The 24,388-nt window shown below is 38.5% G+C and overlaps 1 protein-coding gene across 29 annotated transcripts in view; it reads left to right on the top strand.

Annotated features, from left to right (window-relative positions):
- The window catches only part of MCF2L (MCF.2 cell line derived transforming sequence like), a 164,568-nt gene extending 140,295 nt beyond the window's left edge, over window positions 1-24,273 (top strand). For 6 of the 29 annotated variants that reach the window (XM_080376320.1, XM_080376298.1, XM_080376302.1 and 3 more), the window contains 23 exons: window positions 204-395; window positions 1,089-1,248; window positions 1,397-1,467; window positions 2,498-2,574; window positions 3,586-3,652; window positions 7,159-7,274; window positions 8,256-8,325; window positions 9,562-9,654; window positions 9,805-9,897; window positions 11,287-11,412; window positions 12,128-12,349; window positions 12,914-13,006; window positions 13,540-13,618; window positions 13,769-13,835; window positions 15,158-15,273; window positions 15,944-16,030; window positions 16,895-16,954; window positions 17,308-17,382; window positions 19,545-19,625; window positions 20,738-20,865; window positions 21,477-21,589; window positions 21,718-21,821; window positions 21,972-24,273. In XM_080376320.1, coding sequence (XP_080232446.1) covers window positions 204-395; window positions 1,089-1,248; window positions 1,397-1,467; window positions 2,498-2,574; window positions 3,586-3,652; window positions 7,159-7,274; window positions 8,256-8,325; window positions 9,562-9,654; window positions 9,805-9,897; window positions 11,287-11,412; window positions 12,128-12,349; window positions 12,914-13,006; window positions 13,540-13,618; window positions 13,769-13,835; window positions 15,158-15,273; window positions 15,944-16,030; window positions 16,895-16,954; window positions 17,308-17,382; window positions 19,545-19,625; window positions 20,738-20,865; window positions 21,477-21,589; window positions 21,718-21,821; window positions 21,972-22,066 — 2,385 coding nt within the window. In that variant the 3' untranslated portion in view covers window positions 22,067-24,273. The other 23 variants (XM_080376306.1, XM_080376317.1, XM_080376310.1 and 20 more) reach the window with 16 other exon arrangements.
- Window positions 24,274-24,388: the final 115 nt, after the last annotated feature.

Raw genomic sequence — 24,388 nt, forward strand, 5'->3', positions numbered from 1 at the left:
GGAACAGTTCTGTTTCCCATCTTGTGTGCTAAAACCTCAGTCAACCCGTTGTCGTAACAGCAGGTAAAAATATCTGAGTGTGCTGGACATTTTCTCCTTAAATAGCTGAATACATCACAAGTATAGGTATGAAATGTTTTAGACCTCTTAGTGGTTGATGCTGACATCAAACATTCTGAGCCTGTTCTTTTCTCTGTTTCTAGTCTATGAAGTGGTGTGATGAAGGAATTTATCTGCTGGCTTCACAGCCGGTGGATAAGTGTCAGTCTCAGGATGGTGCAGAATCAGCATTACAGGAGATCGAGAAATTCCTGGACACTGGTGCAGACAATAAAATCAAGGAGTTGAATAAAATTTACAGAGAGTATGCACAGCTCCTCACTGAGGACCTAAAGGTACCAGAAGATGTTTATGCCTATCTGTGCATCTGGTTCTTAATTTTAGAATTGCTCTCTTGTATGGCCATTGATAAAGCCAAATAATCAGTACTAAGAGTTGTACCTGGGAACTGGAAAGCCAACACATTTCCCTGCCTGCGGTGCTAGTCATGTCATACCTTTGGATAAGCATCAAGGGCTTCAGAGCCTTTTAGTAAGTACTTCAATTTTTCAGACAGGAGGATTGCTTTTAAAATAAATTATCCCAAGTAAGTATTTGAAATACCTTTTTTTAATGTAGTAAGAACATGCCTGTCCTTGATGTTTGTGTGACTTCTGCTTTGTAACTGCTTTATTTTAGAACTTGAGAATACATGGCTTTTCCTCTCAGCTGATCTCTTAACGTAACAGAACCATTACACACTCAAAAAACCCTTTTCCCTATTTTTTTTAATTGAAACTTGAACCCCATTGGTTTCTCTGCAGCAAGCGCACAAGAAAATTTATGAAGTGATTTTCCAATTTTTAAGTGTACTAAATGACTGTAAATTATGTCTTATTAGGAGTGAAGAGTAGGGTAATATTTTTATAGGTGGCATAAAAGCAATTGCAATTTCAAATCAGTGTGCTTGTGAATGGCACTGTAGCTTGTTGATAGGTCTCTGACAGGGATTTTATTTTTTTTTATTATTATTTCTGTGGCAATGGTAGGAGCATGTGCAAAAGGTTTTCCAGAAGCAAGAAAGTATGGAAGAAATGTTTCAAAAGAGACAAGTAAGTCTTAAGAAACTGGCAGCTAAGCAGACACGTCCTGTTCAGCCAGTTGCACCAAGACCTGAAGCCTTTGTAAAATCTCCTTATACTTCTCCAGGTAAGCAAATGTAGTAACCTGTAACTAATTTTTTGTGCTATGCTGAGAAACTTAAAGAAACTTTCAGCTGTAATTTGTGGTTGCACAAACATCTGTGTTGGATCTGCTCAGGTTCTAACTGCTGTTTGATTCTGGTTTACATGCTTAGGTCTTCAAAGAGAATACATATCCAACTCAGAAAGCAGTGCACTTCAGAGGGTAAACTACAGAAGAGGAAAGGTAATTTTTTTTATGCACATACTGCTTGAGAAAACCATAATAGAATGGAATATTTAGGAACATGAAGAAGAGTGAGGCAATTCCACTGAAAAAGTGATGGTATTGCCCCTATCAAAGTAACTCTGGTGAAGCAGTCGTGGTTTAAATAGAGGCTGCTTTGTTGCTGGGCTGGGTATGAGGGAATGTAAAGTAAATAGTTGCCTATATTAGGAAAAATGTTAGGGGCAGCAAAATATAAAATCTATGAACAGGAAACATTTATTATTTGCCAGTAGTAATTGGCTACTCTTAAAACTGGCGAAAGTGAAGAGGTAGTTGTCGTTGGCTCCAAGACAGCTTCACCTGACCTAATGGGTTGCCATTCCCAAGTGGGGATGGTCTTCCTGCTCCGCCTCCGGCAAGGAAAGTAACCTGACGGCAGGAGCAGAAGCAAGTAGTTTCCCACTGGGTTAGAGACTTGAATCAACTCAGCGAAGGTTCAGCAAGACAATGCAAGGAGCAAGGCAGGGCCACGTGACCAGTAGGGACAACAGTTGGAGGAAAGGGTTAGTTCAAGGGGGATTGAAAGCAGAACCTCTAATTTTTATTTTATTTTATTTTTTCAACAAATTGTAATTAGGTCAGTCATTACAGTAGAAGTAAGAGTGAACTTCTGTGTTAAGTTAGGAAGCAACCAGAAAGTTAGCACAGTACCTCATTTTTAGCTTGGAAAACAGACTAAGGCCAGTGTTGCCTCCAAGATTATGCTGATGCTCAAACGTCTTCCTGAAAAAGAGCCTTGAACCATGGTCTTTTCTAAGTGGGCCTTTCATGGAGAACTCCCCGTGTCCTTGTGTGCTTCAAGACCTTCAGGTTGACTTGGATTTTTTTGCAGCATTCTTGCAAATTGCCTTAATTTTTCATGGAGTGCAGTCTTTCCTGTGAAAATACATGCAAGCAGATCTGAGTGTAAAGCTCTGTATTTTAAAGTGGGTTTTCCCCATCTCTGATGTTGTGATGATTTTTGTTGTTTGTTTGTTTCCTTCTTTAGAGTGAAATGACTGAACTCCATCAAAGCAGAGGAGGATCTACAATGGATGATGAAGAAAACCTAGCTGTGTTACGGCAGTAAGTGTATTTTGATAAACAAAAAAAAATGCTTTTTCTCTGATTTGGTTCCAGCAAAGGCTGAGTTTGGCTAAGGATTTGATAAGACAAATACACCTCTCTGGATTAAGCCTCAGTGCTTTTTGAAATGCTTTGGCTATGCTCTGTACACAGAAGAAGATATTTCAGTCTGTAGCATTATTTGCAGTTTATATAGTACCAGACTCCAGCTTTGCTGCAGTGAGGTGATGCTATGGCAGGATAACTATGTATTTTCATTTCAGAGATGACATAGTTTTGAGTAATAAGCCTCCTTTAAGTCTATTGGAAGTTTTGGTCTCATTGTTTCAGGAGGCTTTGTCTTTTTATTTGACTCTTTTTAGTCCTTGTTTTGATAAATGTTATGAAAAAATAACTTTCTTATATAAAAACTATATTCAAAAACTTATATTATCACTCGCAATGTGTATAGAAGAGCTTGCATTTCTACCTACAAACTGGATACTTCTGTCTTTTTGCTGTTATAACCACATGTTAAATCATACAAAATCACAAGTGGAGAGAGTTAGGGGAATTAAACTTAAAGCAGCATTGTGATATTTAAAGTGTGCCCTAAATGCCCCTAATTTAAAATGACAGGTGGTAACTTTAAGTCTGTATTTGATAATCCTATGCACCTCTAACTCCAGCTACAGTAATACTTGTGAACACAGCATAACCAGATTCTGTATGTACAATGATAAAATGATTCACTGCTTCAATTCAGTTACTACAGCACTGCAAATGCTACATTTGACTTTTTTGCTGTTTAAAAACATTTTCAAAAATTGAAAAATGTTTTTAAAATACATGCTTCTCAGTAAGCATACTAAAGCTGTTCACAGAAGTATCCATGAAACATCACGTTTTCCATTACCTGGAAATTGTTCTTTTATTGTCTGAATTAAAGTAGAAACACAGAAAAAGTTAATGTTGCCTCCTAACTTTGCATAAGTGAATAGGCCTGCCTTAATTTTCATTCTTTGTCTACAGGCATGTAATTAATGAACTTATTGAGACTGAACGTGCATATGTGGAAGAACTTCTCTGTGTTCTTGAGGTAAAGATTAAATTTCATTGCAGCTGTTAGTGAATCTATTTCTCTCTTCCATTTCATGGATGCTTTTATGCTCTTCTTACCACTGTAATGCCTCTGCTTGTCCTGTCAAGCAGTGTGATCATTAAATCTCTCCTTTCTCATCATATTTTCACAGAGGCAGGACTGTGCAATTTTTTTTCCAGAAATATTCGTGCAACTGGGATTTTATATTAGAAAACACAAATTGGGCAGAAAATAAGATATGCCTAATTATTTAGGTGGAACAAAGTGAGATGTGTAACGATGAATTCCTGCAAAAGTTCATTCCAGAGTCTTGGGGCAACCCCAGGACAGTAGTGTGTCACACAGGAATGTGAAACCGCATAGAGAGAATCTTGTCAGAGGAAAAAAATTGTTTCTTGCATCCCTCTTTGCATACCTTTAAGTGATCTTCCATATGTCTTGGGCACAGCTGTGGGAACAGAGTGCCTTGTAATAATATCTTCATTCAAAATTGTGAAGGAAACAAAGGTGTTCCCTTTGTGGAGGCACAATTGCAGAACTGCTGAGTTGCTTGTAGATATATGCTACAGTATTTTGTGTTGTTCCTCAAGTTTAGGTCTTCGGACCTCGGTGTGTCATTTTTTTTTTTCTAGTCCAGTTTGACTGTAGGAGATGATGAAGTTGCAGATAACTGAGGCTGAATTACTTTAATCGGGATGCCAGTCAGGAGCCAAATGGCTACTCTGAGTGTGCATGCCAATGTTAAACTCCTAAATAGGAGCTGTCTTAAGTTATGGACTAGGAATGATAATTTCTGGGTGCATACCTTCAAATAAGAGTACTGTATGAGGGTTTTGAACTCTGGTGTTGTTTTTACATAGTTTGTGCTCAGCTTCCCATAGCATTTATGTCCTGGGTCCTGTCCGAGTGCTAAGAAGTGTTCATGACAGTAGGATGGTTGCATCTGATGTGTGATAGGTCTGGAGTGGACCTTAAGGATCACTTTATTCTCTGCTTTTGTATGCAGTGCTATCTGTACAGCTCCGTTCATAAAACCAAGCCTCAAGTAGTTGGAGAATTTTTGGTCCTTACCGCTGCTACTGAAGGGTTGTTGCAGAATCTCTCTCTTCCTCTGGTGGTGTTCTTGTTTTGCTTAGAGTATAGTGCAACCCTTGCCCTGGTAGGCCAAGCTGTCTTAGTTTTCTGTGATAGGCTGTCCAGTATTCTGACCATGCCAGGCACACTTCTCTGTGCCTCCTTGCAGTTTGGGATTCATCTCTTGGATTTGTGTGGTCGGACTGCCAACAGTAATTCTGGATCAGATGCTTGCTGAGGTATGATTCAATGGCAGTCTTCCAGCTTTTGAGTATTTCTAGTTATTAATCCGTAGTTCTGGCTGTTCTCCCAATTCCTTTGTTTTTCCTATTCTATGAATCTTCCCATTCTTCCTGTCAAACAACCTGATACTCCTTTGTATGGACAGTCTCTCCTATATTATGTCATATTTAATTACTACGCATTTTCTCTCTGCCAAAGATTGCAGTAGAAAAAACCAGGGAAGTTCCCAAGACTGGTTATTCGGAAACTGCTATAATTGCTTTCATCTGAGCTTGATAGTTTTCTTTCATTAATAACCATGGTCATCCTACTTTAGTCTGTGAAATCCAGTAATTTTTACTGGGGGGGGGGAATACTGGTCTAGTCTATTTTTAGATATTGTATTCAATGCCTTTTTTTCATCTACTTTGATGCTTTTAGAACAGCTTTCAAATGGAAGACTAAGCAAAACCTTATATGTTCTTAAAGTAAGATGAAATGATCCCTGTGGCTGCATAGAGTAGCTTTTCCTCGCCTTTCCTAAAACACAAGTGCTGCACAGATAGTAAAACATGAAGGGGTTTTATATTAAACCTTTAAAATAAGTACTATGTCAGCCTGAAGTGGAAAAGAAATTGTCAAAAGCTTTTTGTCAATGTATGGATTTCATGCTTTTTTTTTTTAATTGTCATGTTTGTTTTCATCTCAGTTGAGTTAGGTGCCCGTTCTTCATGCCAATGCTGCCTTTGCTGCTATGTTCAGCATATCTTTACTTCAAGTGGAAATCAACATTCTCTTCATGCATCTCTTCACTGCATCTAAACTGCATGGTGGCCATAGTTCTTCTTTCCTATTAATTTTTTGAACTCCCATTTTTTGTACATTTTACCTTCCTTCTTTTTTAAGTTGTACACCACACCACCCCCTCTTCAGACTCCACATTTTTCTGTTTGGGGGAGAGATATGGGAGAGGGACCAATGGTTAACTATCTATGAGTTCCAGCATCTTTGTCTATACCATTGTTTTTCTTTTTTACAATATTTGAGGAAAAAATACCCAGATTTTTGAAAGAATGTTTCTGATTTTTAAAAAAATCTAATCACTGTCCTATCCAAAAGCTTGAATTCCTCAGGCTAGCTGACTTTACTAGCCAGTTCTCCTACTTTTTGTAGCTCGGACATCACTTAGAAATTGAAAATCTTAGTTCTAGGTGCACTTTTGCTTACCCTTTCATTTCATTTGTCAGGTTGTTACAATTCAGTGCAGTTAATTATAACCAGTCACTAATACAATGATCACCTTCTGCATGATAATTTTGTTTTAAAAAAACCCAACAAAAATAAAATAAAAAAAAACACAAGAGAGAAATCTAATCCAAATCTAAAGTAGGTTGCATCATCTTCCTTCAGTGACTGTACACTAAGGAACCTGCTTGCATTAAGAAATTTGCTGACAATGCAGGTACTAGAGCATTCTTGCAGTATTTCTGATTGATTGGGGGTGTTCTGTTTGGGTTTTGGGGAGAAGGTTGTTTGGTTTAGGGTTTTTTTTTTAGTGTTTTGAGAGATCACAGATTAGATTAGTGACCTCAGGACCAGAGAACAATCCTGGGCTAAAGCCACTGGTGTGTTCTCTTTTCCTTATCTGTGCCAGATAAACAGTCAAGAGAATATGGCCTTACATGACAAATGGAAGATGTCAGAATCTGAAGTCACAACTTTTGGTACCAAAACTAATGAAAATGTCTTAAAGATAGAATTTGCAGCTTAATGCCTTCTGTTACTTGCATAAATAAGTACACTCAGCTTGTTCCCTCATACTGATAGCCAAGACCAGCATGAAGGTTTACATGTGTACTGGAATTGTGGCTTTAGACACAGATATGTAAAGTTGTAACAGGAAAAGTACAAGCTATAATATGTAGGCAGTATGGGAATGCATAGCCTTTGCTTGGTGGAAATGATTGAAAACTTTGTTTCATCCTTGATTAACTAAAATTGCAATAATTCAATTGTCTTTCTAAAGTCTGTAAGTATTTCTTACTCGACTGATGGAAAAACAGAAATTGTATACTCTTTTAATGATTAACGCTGAGCTCTTTCTTTGCTCACTGTCAGCCTGCAGGCAGACAGTCTGCCTTTGTCCGAGAGAAGTGAGTACTGCAAGTGAAGGGTGACAATCAGTGTGCCTTTCTCCTGTGCTGCAGGGTTATGCTGCAGAGATGGACAACCCCTTAATGGCTCACCTCATTTCACCAGAACTCCAAAATAAGAAGGATATCTTGTTTGGGAATATGGAAGAAATTTATCATTTTCACAACAGGTGAGGTTTTGCATTCAGATCTAAAACCAGCATTTGGATGGGATTCCTTACTCTTTCTTTTAATCTGATTTAAATTGCTAAGAATATCCTTACTGAGTCCCAGTTGGCTATCTGGCATGTCAAAATTCATATTGCATAGAGGAGGAAAAGCAAAATATCTATAAAAGATGAGCAAAGCTGTGTGAAACCCGCACACCCGTACACCCGTATTCGGTACACCCGTAAACTTTTCATTGTGGTCCTCTTCCTGAAGAAAGGTATTGGGATCTGGTTACAAGCTAATTAAAGCAAGGTTTGTTTGGGTTTGGTTTTCTTTTATTTTTTATGAAATTTGCTGTGGAAAGTAAATTATTATTCTAAACCACAAATTCTCAACTCTTACATCTGGTTGAGGCTGGTTAATTTTATACTTGAGTGACCTATCTCTGAAGTTTGAATCCTTGCTGCTAGAGAGGTATTTCTTCACTGGATAATATTTAAATTGTTAGAAAAGACAAGTACTTTGAAGAGAAGTTAGGCATGTTAAGCAGTTGTTTCTTACTCAGGCAAAACTAGGCTGGAAGTTTTGCCTCTGACTTTTTGGGGTAGTTTGTTATTGGGGGGTGGGTTGGTTTGAGGAGGTGGGGTTTAGTTGGTTTGTTTGCTTTGTGGTGTTTGTTGTATTGAGAAGGAAAACCCAAACACTTTAAGTTGTACAAATCCTGCTGCTGAATATATAAGATAGGGAAACAAAATCTCCCATTCTCCCCAGTCCTATATTTTATTTCAGTTGTAGCAACAGTCAGCTAACAGAAATTGGTCAGAATGTTTGTTTTAATTTGCTATCCCTTTTTAAGTATGTGATCTTAGAAGAGTTTTGTTTAGTTCTGTAGTACAGAGTTACAACTCTGTTTCCAAACATCTAGAAAATGATTTGCAAGAATGTGAACATTTACTACAACTTTTTTAACATGTGCTCTAAGAAAATATTCTTCCTCATAGAATATTCCTGAGAGAACTAGAAAACTACGTAGAATACCCAGAACTAGTAGGACGGTGCTTTTTGGATCAGGTATGTGTCATGTTTTGTTGGCATTTTTTTCATTAGCCCCTCTAGGACTGTAACATATGAGGCTGATTTTCATGTAGTAATTGCCACCACATCCACTTTGTTTGTCTTGAACAGGTAACAGATTGAGAATGTAGATGTTAATTGATAGTTGAGGATATTTTTCACTTGATGGGGTAATTAATTTTGTTAGAAAGAGCTACAACCTTATTGAAAGAAAACTGCTTTATTAAAATGGCAGTTAGGAAAACATGAAGAGAAGTCATGCACTACATGATTTCACATCACTATAAATGATTGGTTTACTTGGTTGGATTTCTTTACTCGATTTTTTTTTTGGTTGCTGTTGTTCTTTTCTGTTTTCTTTAAAGAGTACACCGTAACAGAGTAAGTCCAAAATACTTTTATCGTGAAAACAGACAGCTATGACAAAATTAAACTTTTTTTTTAATCTGGGTTTTATTAAACAATGTGTCTCACCCATAGTATACTAAAGGTTAAATAGGGATCTGTTTATGGAAATCAATCTGTTGTTGCTACCTATTGATACTCTAGAACTCCTGAGAGAAACCATCCCTCCCACTCCTATTTACTGGCTACATCCATGGAGATGCTGTTTCCTAAAGCTGAGGGACAGAAGTGCTTCTGTGCCTGCTGATTTCCTATCTAGTCTGTCCTTCATAGTTACTAGGACATTTTCAACAGTCTTACATGCTTTTGCTTTCAACAAGTGCTGAAGTCATGCTATTTACTTGCTGAAGTGGTTAAGTGGCAGCAAACTGCTTGGTCTACTTCAGTGCAACTCCCAGTGAAAAACGCATCCATAAAATGAAAACGCATAAAGTCTTTGCCTTTTTTTCTTTATAAAAAGTTGCACAGAGGGACTCATGGTTGGGCAGTTATAGAAGTGTTTTTCGTATTGTAATAGAAATATATTTGTTGTATTGAAATATATATTAAAACATAATATATGCTTCTTCATAAAGTACTTAACATTCAATGGAAGCAAAAATTTACAGGAATATTTTATTCTGATGTTCCAAGTACAAAATTAGTAGCCATTACAAAATCAGTGATTTCAAAATTTTATATTTTTTTGTGTGCTTAGGATGCCTCAAGGAATTTCATTTGTTATTGCTGGGTTTTTGTAGCCTTACTAATTATGAAAAAAATCTTATGAACCTTGTCTATTGAAGTCACGAGGATTTATTAAGTTTTTGCTTGTCTCCCCAATTTCAGATGGAAGATTTCCAGATTTATGAAAAATACTGTCAAAATAAACCTCGATCTGAAAGCTTGTGGAGGCAGTTTTCAGATTCTGTATTCTTTCAGGTATGCTTGCTTGCTTTTCCAAAATAATTGAGGTTTTGGTTTTGTTGTGGTTTGGGGTTTTGTTTGGTTTTCTTTATTTATTTAATCATCTCAAGAAGAAATAACAAATACATTGATTAGTATCCTGATAAAATGCAACACTGATTACAGGAATGTCAAAGGAAACTCGATCACAAGCTCAGTTTGGACTCATACTTGCTGAAACCTGTTCAAAGAATAACCAAATACCAATTATTGCTAAAGGTATGTGTTACTAAACTATAATGGTAAGTACATTTTGTGCATTCAGGTTGTTTTGTATGCTGCTTCTCTCAACCTGCTGAAGAGAAACCTAAAAGTTAGTGGACAGATGTATAAATTGTGAGACAAATCCTAGCCTACCAGCTTGCAGCTTCGTTCTTTTCTCTTTCAGCCAAAAAGCTGCCAGTAGACAGAAAATGTTAGAGACAACTTGTGTAACTGCTTTTGCCCTTATTTCTTCTGAAGAGAAGAATGGGAAGTTGATTAGGGGAAACAGAAAGATAAAAAACTTTTGCAACAAAGAACATAGAGGAAGAGAGTATCTAAAGTACTGGTTGCTCTTCTGTTATAGTCACCTCACCCATATTGCAGGAATTTGCCTTGCTGGGTTCTAGGAAATGTACGTGACTGAGAGCGCTGTATGGTGCTTTTACGAAGGATGCTGTTGTGATTCACTTAAACATGCCATACTGAGAAGCAACATGAAAGCAATATACTGTCATAGATTTTTTAATTAATGTGTAAGGTTTTGCCATGCTTGAAGTAAGAAATACTTCCCACAGACACACATCTCATTAATTGTATTCAAAAGTAGTTTAAAAAGATTGCACTGGACCAAACTTACTCTTGAGTTAAAACTAAGCTGAAGTTAACAGCTTTTAAAAACATTACATTAAGCTTGTGTTAAAAGAAGCGTTAGAAAGGTTTTTGATTTAAAATATCTTACTGCCTGCAATCCATGAGTAGATGTTTATTCTCATAGTATGGAGTCTGGGGAGTTCCGTGTGAACTTGCAGCTATATTTATCTGGACCAAACCAGAAGATGCAGCTTCACCAATAAGCCTTTTGGAGAAGGGATGCTTTTTTAAATGTGTAGACAATGCTCAGTGTAGTAAGTTTAGACCTGTTACTAGCATCCCAGGCCTCACCATAATTCAAATAGCAAATGAAATTTACCTGTGTTTTTGCATTTGTTCACTTCTACAGAGTAACAAATAGAAAAAATACCATCCCCCCTTCTTTTGGGGTGTTTGCAGTTTTTTGTTGTTTTGGTTTTTTTTTAGGGGGGTGTGTGTTTTATTTTAGGGTTTTTTAGAAATTCTGATGAAAAAAAGTTTTCAAAGCTAGTCTTGCTAGTCTTGTAAAATGTCTTAGGTAGAGTTTACAAAACCTCTAGATGAATGAAATAATTTGGCTAATTAGCAGCAGAGATGAGAAGTAAAACTTTAGAGTCTTCTGAATTTCAGCCAGTATTTAACCCACTAGGTTATAGGGTATAAAACTTTACTGGATGACTTTAAAAACTTAGCCCAAATTCAGTGTTAAAATTTGAACATTCCTAGTTTCTGCTGTTTCCAAAGCTAAGTATGTTGTCATTCCCTGCCGCTCAGGAAATGCTGAAGTACAGTAAGAACTGTGAAGGGGCTGAGGATCTTCAGGAAGCATTAACCTCTATACTGGGTATTCTCAAGGCAGTTAATGATTCTATGCACCAGATAGCCATTACAGGCTATGATGTAAGTAACGGTATTTTTACTTACTTTTTTAATTTATTTTCATTTAATTCTTAGATATATGTACAGCATACTGTATAGTGTGTACAAATAATGAGAAGAATGTTTACAAAAGGTGCTTTTTTAAAACTGAAATGTGTAATGAAAACAATGGAAAATAAATCTGTATACTCTTCTGAAGTTTTCCTGCTATGAATAATACTTTGCTCTGTCTACCCAAATTTTTTTCTTATATCTACTTAACACTGAGTTAGAAACTGAAATTTGTCATGAAAAGTGTGGTTTAGGCTACTGTCAAATGGGATTTACATCTATGTCTAAAACTACACCCAGAACTTCCACTCAAAAAAACAAAAAAAAACCAAACAAACAAAAAAATCCAAACAAAACAAAATGTAAGCAGCTTTGGAGCAGAATGCTGGGGAAAAAAAAAACCAAATAATCAAATAATGTGTTTTTCTTCCCCCTCTCTCTGTGTAGATCTCTGCTACTGGTACTCCTGACTGTAAAATTCTCCCTGAACAGTGTTGGGGAGAGAAAATTATGTGTAAAAATCCAACACTGACTTTATTTTTATTACATTTCAAATCCAACATAAACACTGATGTGAGAGATTACTTGGAACAACAGAACTTGTAAAGACCTGTTCAGAGTATGCATTTTAGTCTGCTATGATCTCTTTATAGTTATAAATACCGCTTTTTTTTTTTTGTTCCAGGGAAACCTGAATGAGCTGGGCAAGCTTTTAATGCAGGGATCCTTCAATGTCTGGACTGATCATAAAAAGGGTCACTCGAAGGTGAAAGATTTGGCACGCTTCAAGCCAATGCAGCGACACCTCTTCCTACATGAGAAAGCAGTGCTGTTCTGTAAAAAGCGAGAAGAAAATGGAGAGGGATATGAGAAAGCACCTTCTTATAGCTACAAACACTCCTTAAATGTAAGACACTGAGCAGTCCAGCAAAGTCGAGGTACTGAGGGCTTAGCCTGCAGTAATACAACGTTCTAGTTTTTTGTCTGTGAGGCTGTGTACAGTTTTGTACTGGGAACTTAACCCTTTCAGGCAAACCTAAGTGGTGCTGCGCATCTGTGTTACTTTGTGTTTGCTGTCTGGATTGGGGGGGAGGAAATTACCCTTTGAGAAAATCCAAACTGTACTAGTCTAGCTGTATGACAGCTGCATTAATCACACAGAAATTTTAGAGCAGGGTAGTATAAAATAGATATAAGGTTTGGTGGTCTGGATTTGGAGAGACATCTTGTGGGTCAGTCTTAATGTACCTAAACCTTTCTTCCCTCCAAGGTAGCCAAGCTGATACAAAGCACTAAATTTCATGTCCAACATGCAAATCATACGTTATTAGCTCTTTTTTTCCTTGAGCAAGAAGCTGAATGTAGTTTTCCTTTTCACAACTAGGGTATCAAAGAATACCAGTAGCCACGTGCTTCCATTGTTACCGTAAACACAATGTAGTAGGTCAGCTTCTGTTCTCTCTGCTTCCAGATGGCAGCAGTTGGAATAACAGAAAATGTCAAAGGTGATGCAAAAAAATTTGAGATCTGGTATAATGCAAGGGAAGAAGTTTACATTATACAGGTAAATAACTTGCCACTACATTTTTTAAAACAAAAGAGAGAGAGAAGGGGGGGCGCGGGGGGTGTCACTGCTCTAATCCTAAGATCTGGAGGTTCTTTCTTCTGTTATATCACTAGTAGACAATGGTGAGGAAATGTGGGGGGAAAAAAAGAAAAAAATCGGGGGAAAAAAAATAAAAAACAAACCACCGCCAGATTAATTCATAAGGTAGTTTTTTAATATATTTCAATTGCAGAGTCTTCTGCGGGAAAAAATAGTCATGTTTTACAATATTGATGGAGGATATTGTACACACCATTACTGCTGCTCTCTTTGGAGTAGTGGATGGCTTGGGAGCCATGGTTTGACTATAGCACATGCACAGCTTCTGCCCCAGCATGTGCCAGGTGTTACAACTAGTTTCTGCCACTGAAGAGCTGGAGAGGGAACTCTGTCCCTCTCGAAGGATTCCTCTGAAGCTGTGCTTTGGCACACAACTGTTTGGGTAATAACTATTCTATGCTTGATGGCTGATTGTATTTATTTTTGGGTAGGCTCCAACCCCTGAAGTTAAAGCTACTTGGGTAAATGAAATAAGAAAAGTGCTGACGAGTCAACTGCAGGCATGCAGAGGTGAAATATTTTGGATATATATTTTTTTTTAATCTCTTTTCTCTTTGAACTTCAAAACCTGCACTGTGTATCTTCACTGTGTAGGACTGTAGAAACAAAGTTATTAAAATAGATTTATGTTTTGAGTTCTTTCTCTTTCCTCCGTTACAGAAGCTAGTCAGCACAGGACACTAGAACAAACACAGAGCTTACCTCTTCCAACATCATCTTGTACCAGGTAAGTATGTTGTCAAATCAGCCTGGCTGTCTTGTAAATATACTAATACATCTAGTTTGCAGTTCTTCATTACTCCTGTCCCTTACTACTGGCCCTTATCTTATAGGGGTTTGTTAGGTCTCTTCCCACTATAAAGCTGTAAAGCTTTATTTTTATATATTTTATATATATATATATATATATATGTAAATGCATCTCCAGAACTGTTACATTGGGCACCCGTGGCATGGGGTTTGCCAGATGAAGAGAACAACACAGAAAAGTAATTTTCTGCACCAGCCAAAATCCTGGTGGTGTTATGGGTCTGTTTGTTGAACAGCTAATTATATACTTTACACCCTGGATAAAAGAGTTATGTGGAGCAGCCTTTTCCTTTCTTTTCTGTTCTGTTTCATTCACCTGGACTATTTTTTTTTCTTTTCCAATGTCGTGTTACCTTTCTTCTTGTCTTTTTCAGGGCATTATCTTTGCTCTGCCCTTGTTCTTTTCCTCCAATTTCCTTTTTTTTTTTTTTTTTTTTTTTTAAACTGGTGTGTTGATTCCTCCAGTATCCCAGCTTCTGAGTCAAGCTTTTCTTCTTTTCCTATTTTTAATCCTTCACCCTACCAACCTATACATTCTTCTGCTTCCACCTTCTCTGACACCTCTTCTTAATCCTCTGCTAGTCACTCTTTTTTCTGTGATGTGAGTATGTGTATGTACCATGTGGTTGTATCTTCAGTTATTCCTGCATGGTGTCTGCTCAAATATGTATCAGTAGCTCTCTGCCCTGCATGTTTTATGCATCTGCTTATCACCCAGGGAGAGTTTCCAAGATATGTAGTATTTGTAAGATGTCGTTCTCCATTCCATGCCCAAACAGAGGTGTGATAAGAATCCAGTGGCAAGATCCAGCCTATGTTCATTGTTCATCCCTCAACTGTTCCTGTGTTAAGAGCTTCAGAGGGGCAGAGTTTATGCCTTTTTTTTTTTTTTTCTTTTTTTTTTTTCCATAGTAAGTTCAGGAGGAAACTGTCAGCACAGAATGTGTGCCTGTAACTGAGAGTGAGTGGAAGTTGTCCTGACCTGTCTTTTCAGGAGCTCCCACTGCCATAGTACATGTGGTTGCAGTCAGTTAGGGGAGCCTTTTCCTTTGTATGTGGGCATGGTCTTTAAATGCACAATCACCGATGACTTTTTCAGTCCTGAAAGTATCTAATAAATTGTTTTCAGCCTATATATCTGTATGTAAAAGGCAGCCTGTGACCAAAGGTAATCATCCCTGTTCAGACCCAGATTTGCTGGAGATGTATTGATTGTCTTAATTTTCTTCTAATAAACAGTCCTTCACGGAACCACATCAGAAACACCAAAAAAATGGAGGAGAGAAAAGCTGATCTTGCAAGTCTAGAAGGTTATGGCACCACAGTAGCACCAAAGTACCCTGAGAAAGGCAAAGGTGAGTTTACACCTATGTGTTGTTATCTTTAATTGCAAAGAGCATGCCTGCACTGCAGATGCACAGGCAGATCCACCAGCAGAGTAGCCATGGTAGTGCAGGGAAACGCAGCATACACCTGAATGAGCAGGGCTTTGCTGCTTTCGTCCCTAAGGCAGTCCACCCACAAAGTGCTGCCCACATTCCACGAGCACACCAGTCTTACTTGCCCTTAGCCTGGGGTTTTTGCGTTCCACTTTTGTGGTGTGGACAGGCCCAAAGCCACCTTGAATGAAGGGTAGCCAAAAGAAGGTGGGAATGATGTGTTACGAGGCCCAAGTCTGCAGCAGATCTTCTCTTAGAGCTGCCCAGCTTCTCAGAGTTCTCTTACCCAGGATAAATGTCTCAGCATTACCTGTTCTAAAGAGTTTTGATTTAGTTTTTGGTTTGGGGATTTTTTTTCTCCTTAATTTTGGTTCCCATAATGGAGATTATTTATTGAACCAGTGGCAGGACAAGCCCTGCATAGCGAGAACAACTGGCCACTTGGGTTCATCTGTTGTACCTGGCCTTTCAGTTGTCCTTTCTCATCCTAACATGCAGGTTCCTGACAGGGCTGCAAAAAGTTTTTTGCCTTGATCTTTTCATGGCCTTCTCCTCTTTCTTTCTATGTCTTTCTCTTCCTTTGTAGATGACACTAGCTCTACCTCAGAATGCTCTGTACTGTCAAAAAAGCGCTTTATGCTGCATAGCTTTACTAACCTCAAAAATCAGAAAGGTAATTAAAAAAAAATGAATAAAGCTAGACTGTTTTCTGTTTAAGGCTGTAATTGAAGCATCACTTTGTATATGTGTGTAGTGTTAACAGGTATTCGGTGTATGCACTAGCTTGTTCTCCTGAGGTCAAGCTGGGTTCTTGAGTCACTGACCCTGACAGGGAAATATCAAGAGAAACCAGCTCCAAAGTGGGAGGGGGAGGTGCAGCTGGGAAAAGTGGAGCTGTTGGAGATGCAAGAGGAGGAGTGCAGTTTCCAGTGCCTCTAGCCTCACTATCAAGGCTAAGGAGGAAGCGTATAGTGCCCCATTCCTGTAGGAAAACTAGAGGAAGGAATTTGTCTTCAGATCAGACACCTGGCCTGCTTCTCGCTTCAGTGGATCTGCCCCAAATGCAGTTGTACTTGGCAAAAAGGAATCAAGGTTTTCTAGATTACTTCTCTGTTGGCATACTTGCTAACAAAACTCCCAAAGCATGACTACAGCAGAATGTGTATGATGGTGGTGTTTTGCTGGATACAAAAATAAATAAGAATTTCCCTATGCTTCCAGAAACAGTCTTTACTTTTTTCCCTAAAACTGGCAATAGGAGACTGAGACCTTTCTTGCTTCCTCCTGCCAAGTAATTGCACCAGTACATTCACTTCTTGCTTTGAACAGCTGTCTTGAACACTGAATTGCACTGTGATGATGGCCCTTGTTCAAGAGCATGGTGTTGGTTTGGGGTTGGTTTTTTTTTTCCTTCCAGCATCCTTTCAGAATGCCTTTTTAAAACCTGATTACCTTTGAGTTCTTTCTGGAGAGACTCTAGGGATGTGTATCTAATGCTAATGAGGTGAGCACTAATATCCCATGCTTGCCTTGACAGAAACTCCATCTGCTTCTGCTAAAAGCCAGACATTGCCAATGATCCTTCTTACAGGACCAGGTATTGAAGTAGCACTAGATTTATATAAAAATGATTGCTTAATTTGGTATTGTTTGTCTAAAATTGAAATTAATTGTATTCAGTTGATACCTAGTTCATTTAGAAAATTTTACATTTATTTTCGTCTATTACTATAAAATAAATTTGTCAATTTATCTGCAAATAACTACCTGTAAATAATTAATTCCTTCTGCTGTAATTGACCAATGACAGCTAAAATTAGAGTGATTACAGAAATCCGCTTGTTTTCCAGTGTAAACTCAAAGGTAGTTAGCATGCAATCCACCTATTCTCTTTTTTCCAGTTCTTCAATATCTCTCTTCTGTGTTTTTTGCCTATTCATCCTCCTGCAGCTTCTCCTACCAGTCCTGACAAAAAAGCTAAACGGCATGAAGTAGTGAGTGACCCAACTCCTTTTGGTTTAAGAGGTATAGTGATACCACATCTTGTACTCCACAAATATCCATGCATTCCTCATGTAATATGTTACATCAGAGCACTTTCAGCTGAGTTTTTCTAAGTGGGTCTGTCAGCTTCTGTATATACTGGGTTTGATAGTACAATTGGCTAAAGGTTTACACTTGGCATCAAATAAAGTAGTATACAGCTAACTAGTTTTTGGGAGACGGCAATGCAAAAGGGGTCATCTGCTGAAGAAATAAGCAGAAGCTGGGTGTTTAATGGAATTACAGGGGCATCCTGTTGTGTGAGAGACATGGTTTTCCAGTCAGCATTGTCCTGTCACTGTGCTCCTTGTGGAGGAGATTTAACTTTTTAAAAAAGGAAGGGGAAAAAAAAAAGAAATGCAAAACTCATGTACTCTAGTCAGAGTGGGGATCATCAGTGCCATGTGTAATTTCTGTTTTAGGTTCGCTTGTATTACTGCAGTCACAGTCCTGTTGCATCTTTCTTTGGGTGACAGCAGACAATTTTTACCACCCTGTGAACCCCAGATGTTGTAACTGAACCCATTTAACTGTAGCAGTTTCCCTTCTGTCCTCCCAACCCATAGCTAAGCAAAGAACAGAAAAGCATTTCAGTTAAATGACCCATTTCTAACCAGCAAGGCTGTTGGTGAACGCTTGAGTACAAATCCCTAGGGCTAATTAACTAAAGAGTACAAGGAGAGCAGTTGCTCTCTTCCTGACTTCCTTTCCGTCACCATCTCTTAGAAAATACTATTCTAAAGATGAGGCTGTTTCAAGCCCTTCTTTCATCCTCCTCTCCAGGTTTCCATAGCCTTTGTCTTTCTCTCACCTGTAGAAATGATACAGGTTCAGCTGCTGTGCTGGGGAACACCATTCACTTGTCTGAGCAGCAGGCAATGTAATCCCAGGCTGGATGCATGCAGAAACTCCACAAGTGGGAATATGGGAGTTACAAGGTTAATTTTCTGCAGGTATCAGTCAAACCTCTGAGATCTCCAGGTGCCTTAGAAATCCTGAGGGCTTGAAAATGCTATCAGAAAGGAAAGGGTGTTTTGTGGCCTTTTCCACAGATGATGGAATTTTCCAGGGTGGAGAGTCCTTTTCCATTACTAATTTACAGTAAAACTGTTGGAACAGACTTGTCTGATTTGCTGTCTGGTCCAGTAGCCTCTCACTTTATGAAACTACTAAACCAAGCAAATGAATTTAAAACATCTGGTAACTCCCTTTCCTGTCTTGCACCTTCCAATCTCTTTTCTGACGCTATCTCTTCTCCTTCCCCAACTCAGGGATAAGCAGGCAGTTGACCCAGGCATTTCAGGATGAAACTGCAGCAGGTGATGGCCACAGCTCCCCAGTGCAGAGCACACTGCTCCACTTACGTCCTTTCACTGCTCTATCGCTCTGATTTACATCATAGTGAGCTCAAGGATCTTGCAGATAGATCCTATGTCTGTGAAGAAATCTGCAGGCCCATTTCTGAAGAGAAGCGGTTAATGAGTCCTTGGTTTTCCTAGCACCATCAAATCTAAACTCATTTCTGCTTCCCCTCATCTTTTCTCAAGCCTGTCTGCCATTTTCTTACCTTTTCTGCCTTTATAGGGAGCTCAGATCTAGTCACACTGTGCAGAAACACACATAGACATTGAATGCACATGCATAATTTTGGTGCTTGTAGTTAGCTAATATGAATATGGCCATAGTGACCACTTCCCTGCCCAGGACGAGATGGGCTTTTTTACAGACTTGCTAATAATAGAGCAACAGCTTGTATGAGGAGTAGGAGTGCTGTTGCTGTGGCAGGATCAGGCACGTCTGCTTTTACCCACATCAGCACACTGTGTGAAAAGAAAGAGGCTGAAGAGCAAGAGCTGTTACCCAAAATGTGCCAGGTGAGCAGGCCAGTGAGTATGATGCTGCAGGCAGAGCAATTTACAGTGATTTCACTTTCTGTTTCTTCTGTGCAACGTGTCGGTTCTGTTTCTAATGAGAGCTTGGAATAATTAGGAGAAACCAAGTTTTCTTTTGTTGCATTGTTCTTGACTTGGAAATAATGGAAAGGGTTTCACGAGCCTGTGTCCCACGAGCCAACTATAAGATGTGAACTTATAAGGAAATTTTCATGGAATACAGCAGGAATTTATTACTCAGTTTCTTCACAGATGGAAGTTCATTCTTAACCCTGGACAGGGCCAAATGGGTCAGTACTTCTAACCTTGTGCAGGTCATCCAGCGCAGGCGAGGTAAAAGTCCTACTCTGTTTGGTGTGCTCTAGGTGTGATTTGTTTCTGTGATTCTTAGATTGCTTTGGCTTTACTCTCTGACAGTGCTCAGGTTTTTTTCCTAATGCACTGGCATGACCAACCATGTGACAAATGCCTCAGAAGCAGCGAAGGGCAAAAATGCTGGTGCTTTCTCAACTTAACTAGTAGTTACATAAAAGTTGCGAGGTTTGTTCTTGCTTTCATTCTTTTCATTAAATTTCATCGTTGTTACCATTTGGCTTGAACCAAAATCTTACTTACAAATATTTGTATTTTATTATGACTTTTTTTTCATGATAAGCTTGACACATTAGCAGCTGCTGACCTTAGTGAAAAGCATGGTACTAGTAAAACTTACTGTAGTTTTATTTGGAGAGGGATTTTGTACACTCTGGATATGATCGAGCTTCGTAAATAAATGAAATGCTTCACTCTGAGAGAGAAAAAGGAACACTTGGCAATAAATGACAGGCAGGAGATTGGTTTTGTGGTGTTTGGTGCAGTGACTTAACACGAAGATAAGTCAGCATGATTAAGTATCCTTGTGTCAGCCTGAATACCCTTAAATAATAAGCTGCCTTGTCAGATGAAGTACAGAGTGCCTGGAGCTTGTGTTGAATTTCTTGACAGCTCTAAGGGCTCAGAAGTTTGAAGGAGGCAGTGTGCCTCCATCCCTTGTTCCAGTAGGCTGGATAGGTTGTTTTGGATGACAATCCTGTGTGTTCATCCTCTTCCCATAAAGTCCTCTACCTCCTCCCAAGAAAAAGAGTATCTATCCATTGTTCATCTTTGTATAAGAGAGAAATAGCTGCTTTTTAGTTGGGAATGTGCGTTCTTTCCATCTGTTTCACTCTGTATAAATCCAAAGGGCCAAATTCACTGCTGTGCATTGCCACAACTCCACCTACGCTGATGGAAATGGGTCAACTTCTGCCAGCTGTGAATTTCACCCAGTGGCTGTAATAACTTCCCTGTGTGCAGTTTATCTGCTGTTTATGTAGATAGCTTAAGAGCTTTTCCGCAGGAAGAACATTCCTCCCAGTCAGTGGCTCACTGCTGCAAAGTTAACTGTTGGCTGTTTGTTCCTCAAGGCTGGGCGAAAACGTCTCATTCTCTTGATGCATCTGAAGAAAATGATGGCTGGTCTAGTGCTGAAGATCCGCTGAATTCATCGGATGCGGAGGAAGAAGGGGGAGGAAGGGGAGGCGAGATGAAGCTGGTAACCAGAAATGCTTTCCTATTGAGCTAAGCAAATGATACCAATACGTTGTGTGTGGCAGTATACAGGAATGCTTTTGAAAATTGCAGGAATGAAAGTGTCTGCCTTGAAATCCTCAGCTGGGCAAAATTCCTAGGGGAATGGAAATTATCCTCTTCTCTTAAATCAGCCTTGTGTTTGTATCTTGGGAAGATCCATCTGTGCTTTTGTGTACCTGCAGGCTAGTGAGACTGCTTATGCCATAGTACAGCAGTCAAGCAATGACATGCTGAGCTACCATGTCAACAAACTTCCACACGTACATCACATCGCTAGTCTGCCAGCTTGTTTTTTGTCTTTTCTTTTGATTTTTTTCTGTAGAGATTTGAATTAATTGTTGTGATGGGAACATTTCCCTAAATGTTTTTCAGGGTGTGAGAATTCGTGTACTGAATTTACTTGTAATCAAACAGCAAAGTTTTACTGCTTCTCAGGATGTATGTTTACACCATCTTCAGCATGTATGTGCATGAGAAAGAAGGGAAAAGTCTTATAATTTCATAACAAATGTTGCAACCTTAAAGTACACAATAGAAATAATTTGTTTATGTTTTTCCTCTGTGTGCATTTAGACTCCCGGTAAATATACAGTTGTGACTGATTATGAGAAAGGAGTTTCTGAAGAATTTACAGTGAAAAGTGGAGATCTAGTTCAACTGATTCGTGAAGGGGAGGATGGACTTTGGTACGCAGATCTGTGTTTGGAAATTTTTATACGCAGAACTGTGTTTGGAAGGCAGATATTTAGGGCAAAACTTTCAAAGCCATCAAATGAAGCAATCTGACTTTTTATTTTTTTTTATATTTTTTTAGGTATGTAAAGAACCTGAGCACTGGTAGAGAAGGTTGGATCCCAGCAAACAATCTGCTGATGCTCATAGGCAATTCGAAATCAGCTCAATCTTTAAGCAGCTCTGGTAGGCTATTTATTTTAAATGAGATGATTGTCTCTCTGAAGATTCCTGTTATTGAAGAAAGTTGTGAAAAACAGCAACCATATCATATTTTCTTGCCTTTTTTTTCTTTCTTTTTCTTTCTTTCTTTCTTTCCGTCTTTCTTTTTTCCAGAATCAGGCACTGCCTCCAGCACTTTGAGCACATCGTCAAGTTGCAGTGATAGCTGCAATGCCAGCAGCACCAGCTTCTCAGACATTAAGGGCTAACACTAAATTTTCACCCCACCTCCACGGAAGGTAAATCCTGGAGTTGGTCATTTTGTGCAGAGTTCTGGACATTGGACTCCAACGGAGAACCACCAGTTCTGTGTTGCCAGCCATGCGTATTTTCAGTGATTTTTTACAGGTTCTCCCAGAAGATCCCAATGAAAAGTGCATGGAATGTGAAGTTGTAAATAAAAGTTGAATGATTTGAAATAGGGTCTTGTAGAGGCTTCTGCTCTGAAGTTTGAAGCTGCAGAGCTGTAGGCATGGAACACATTTTCTCATTGATACACAATCAGGTTTCTGCAGAACTGTATCATTTCGTAACAGCCAGAATCTGATTGTGAGCAAACAAAATGTGGTCAGTGCTAAATCCTCTTTGTAAACTAATAACATAGCAATCACTGTACAGGAGTAGGTATGAGGATAATAAATCAGAGTTTACAATTTCTCCTCCCAAAAAAACTCTTTTCTCCAAGGATGTACCTCAGTGCAGTGAATGGGACTCTTACAGCAACCAGGAAGGAGGTTTGATCCAGCCATTTTTCTTCTTATGGGTCTTCAGGACATTCTTCTGCTCCCTAGAGACTGGGATGCAGACATGACCAATTCACTGACCACAGCAGCATCAAAAGAAACTATTGTTTTGTCCTTTCCAACCTTTTTATGTGTGCAATGCAATAGCTGTTTTCTGAGGTGTTTTGGCCTCACAACCAAATTATTCACCAAGATCACTGTGTTTACATAGCCTTGGCAATTTAGTAGTATCTTTTTCCTTATGCAGGTACACAACGAAACACAAATGTTCTTATTCACTAAATGATTTCTTAATAAATGGAAATGGCATGGTTACCTTCAGCTCTCACAATTAACATGCAGTTACAGGTGGAGGAAACTTGTGGCTGCACTATGGGTCAAGAGCCGTCCTTCAGACAAACCTATGAGGGCTAGAAATCAGACTATTTTTAGTCGGTAGTGTTTGTTGCAGATTTATTCAAAGAGAAAAAAACAATGACATAATTTTTCTATAAAAGGGAAGCAGGGGAGAATAAAGATCTTTATTAGAGAAGAGTCAGATTCATGCTACAGGCAAGTATTTTAAATTTTTTTAAAGGAAAGGTAATGCTAAACTTGCCCTTTTTCAAGGTATGATGTAAGCCAATGTTGTAGATTTTCACATTCTCAAATGTTCTTTGCATGTCATCCTTACAAACAGTCTAAACTCTGTGCATGTATGGAATATTGTATTCATTCCTGTCCACCTCTCAAATATTTTTACTTATATGAAAATAGGGTTTTAACTGATTCATGTATCATATCACTTAAAAATAATGCGGATGTTAAGAGCCTAATTTTTCAGAAGCACTAAGCACAGCAGTCATGTCAGTTATGTCAACAGGAGCTGCTGTTAATCATCAGATCCTCTGATGGCTGAGCCCTGAAGTCTATCTTTATGCCAGAATTCTATATTTTTGAGGCTGCAGCTTAGGAAACTTAAATGGCAAATATTCTAAAGATTTATCTTACTCCTTGGTTGCAAAAGCAACCCTACTGCAGATGCAATCAAAATGCAGCTGACCATGGTCAGTACAAATTGAAACATATATATACACACACATATATTTATGCACATATATATGTGCGTGTATGTGCTTGTGTGTGTATATGTGTGTGTAGATATGTATATGTGTGTAGATATAATGTATCAATGTAAAAGTTGTATTTATAGTCTTCATGCTGCTGAATGTGTCACTTTACAATTCCATAAATACTTAGGTTTCTTGCAATACTGCAATATGAAGTTTGATCAGGGTTTTACTTCAGGCATCTTTTCCAATGCAGAAATCCTCTGATCTTTTTTTAATTATCCCATATAATACTGTGCTGACCAGGAATATTTAGTCTGATATTTAACAACGGAATGGCAACATAAGATTCAGCTTATCTTCATCTATATAAGTTATTTTGTAAATTATCTGTAACATAATTTACTTATATATTGCTGTCATTGCCAGGATGAGACTGTCCTTTCATTTGTCACTGCAGCCTCATTTGTGTTATTTCAGCGGTTTTCTCCACATCATAGCACTTTAATACAACCCATTTCACCATTTCCTTTTTTACTGCTGTTGTGAATTAGAAGTACAAAGTCAGAGGTCCTATTGTAATTAATTTGAATAAATTTCAGCGCTTCTTGCTGAATGCCTTTATGTAGACATGTTCTGTGTTTTATTTTCTCTCACAGTCTTAAAAGCTTCTTATGGGTATCGCGTAAAAACAAAGACAGGCTGAAGGATTTGGAACAGAAAACCAGGTCTGTCTAGC

Source organism: Falco punctatus (genome assembly GCF_963210335.1).
Source record: "Falco punctatus genome assembly, chromosome: 2".
NCBI lineage: Eukaryota > Metazoa > Chordata > Aves > Falconiformes > Falconidae > Falco > Falco punctatus.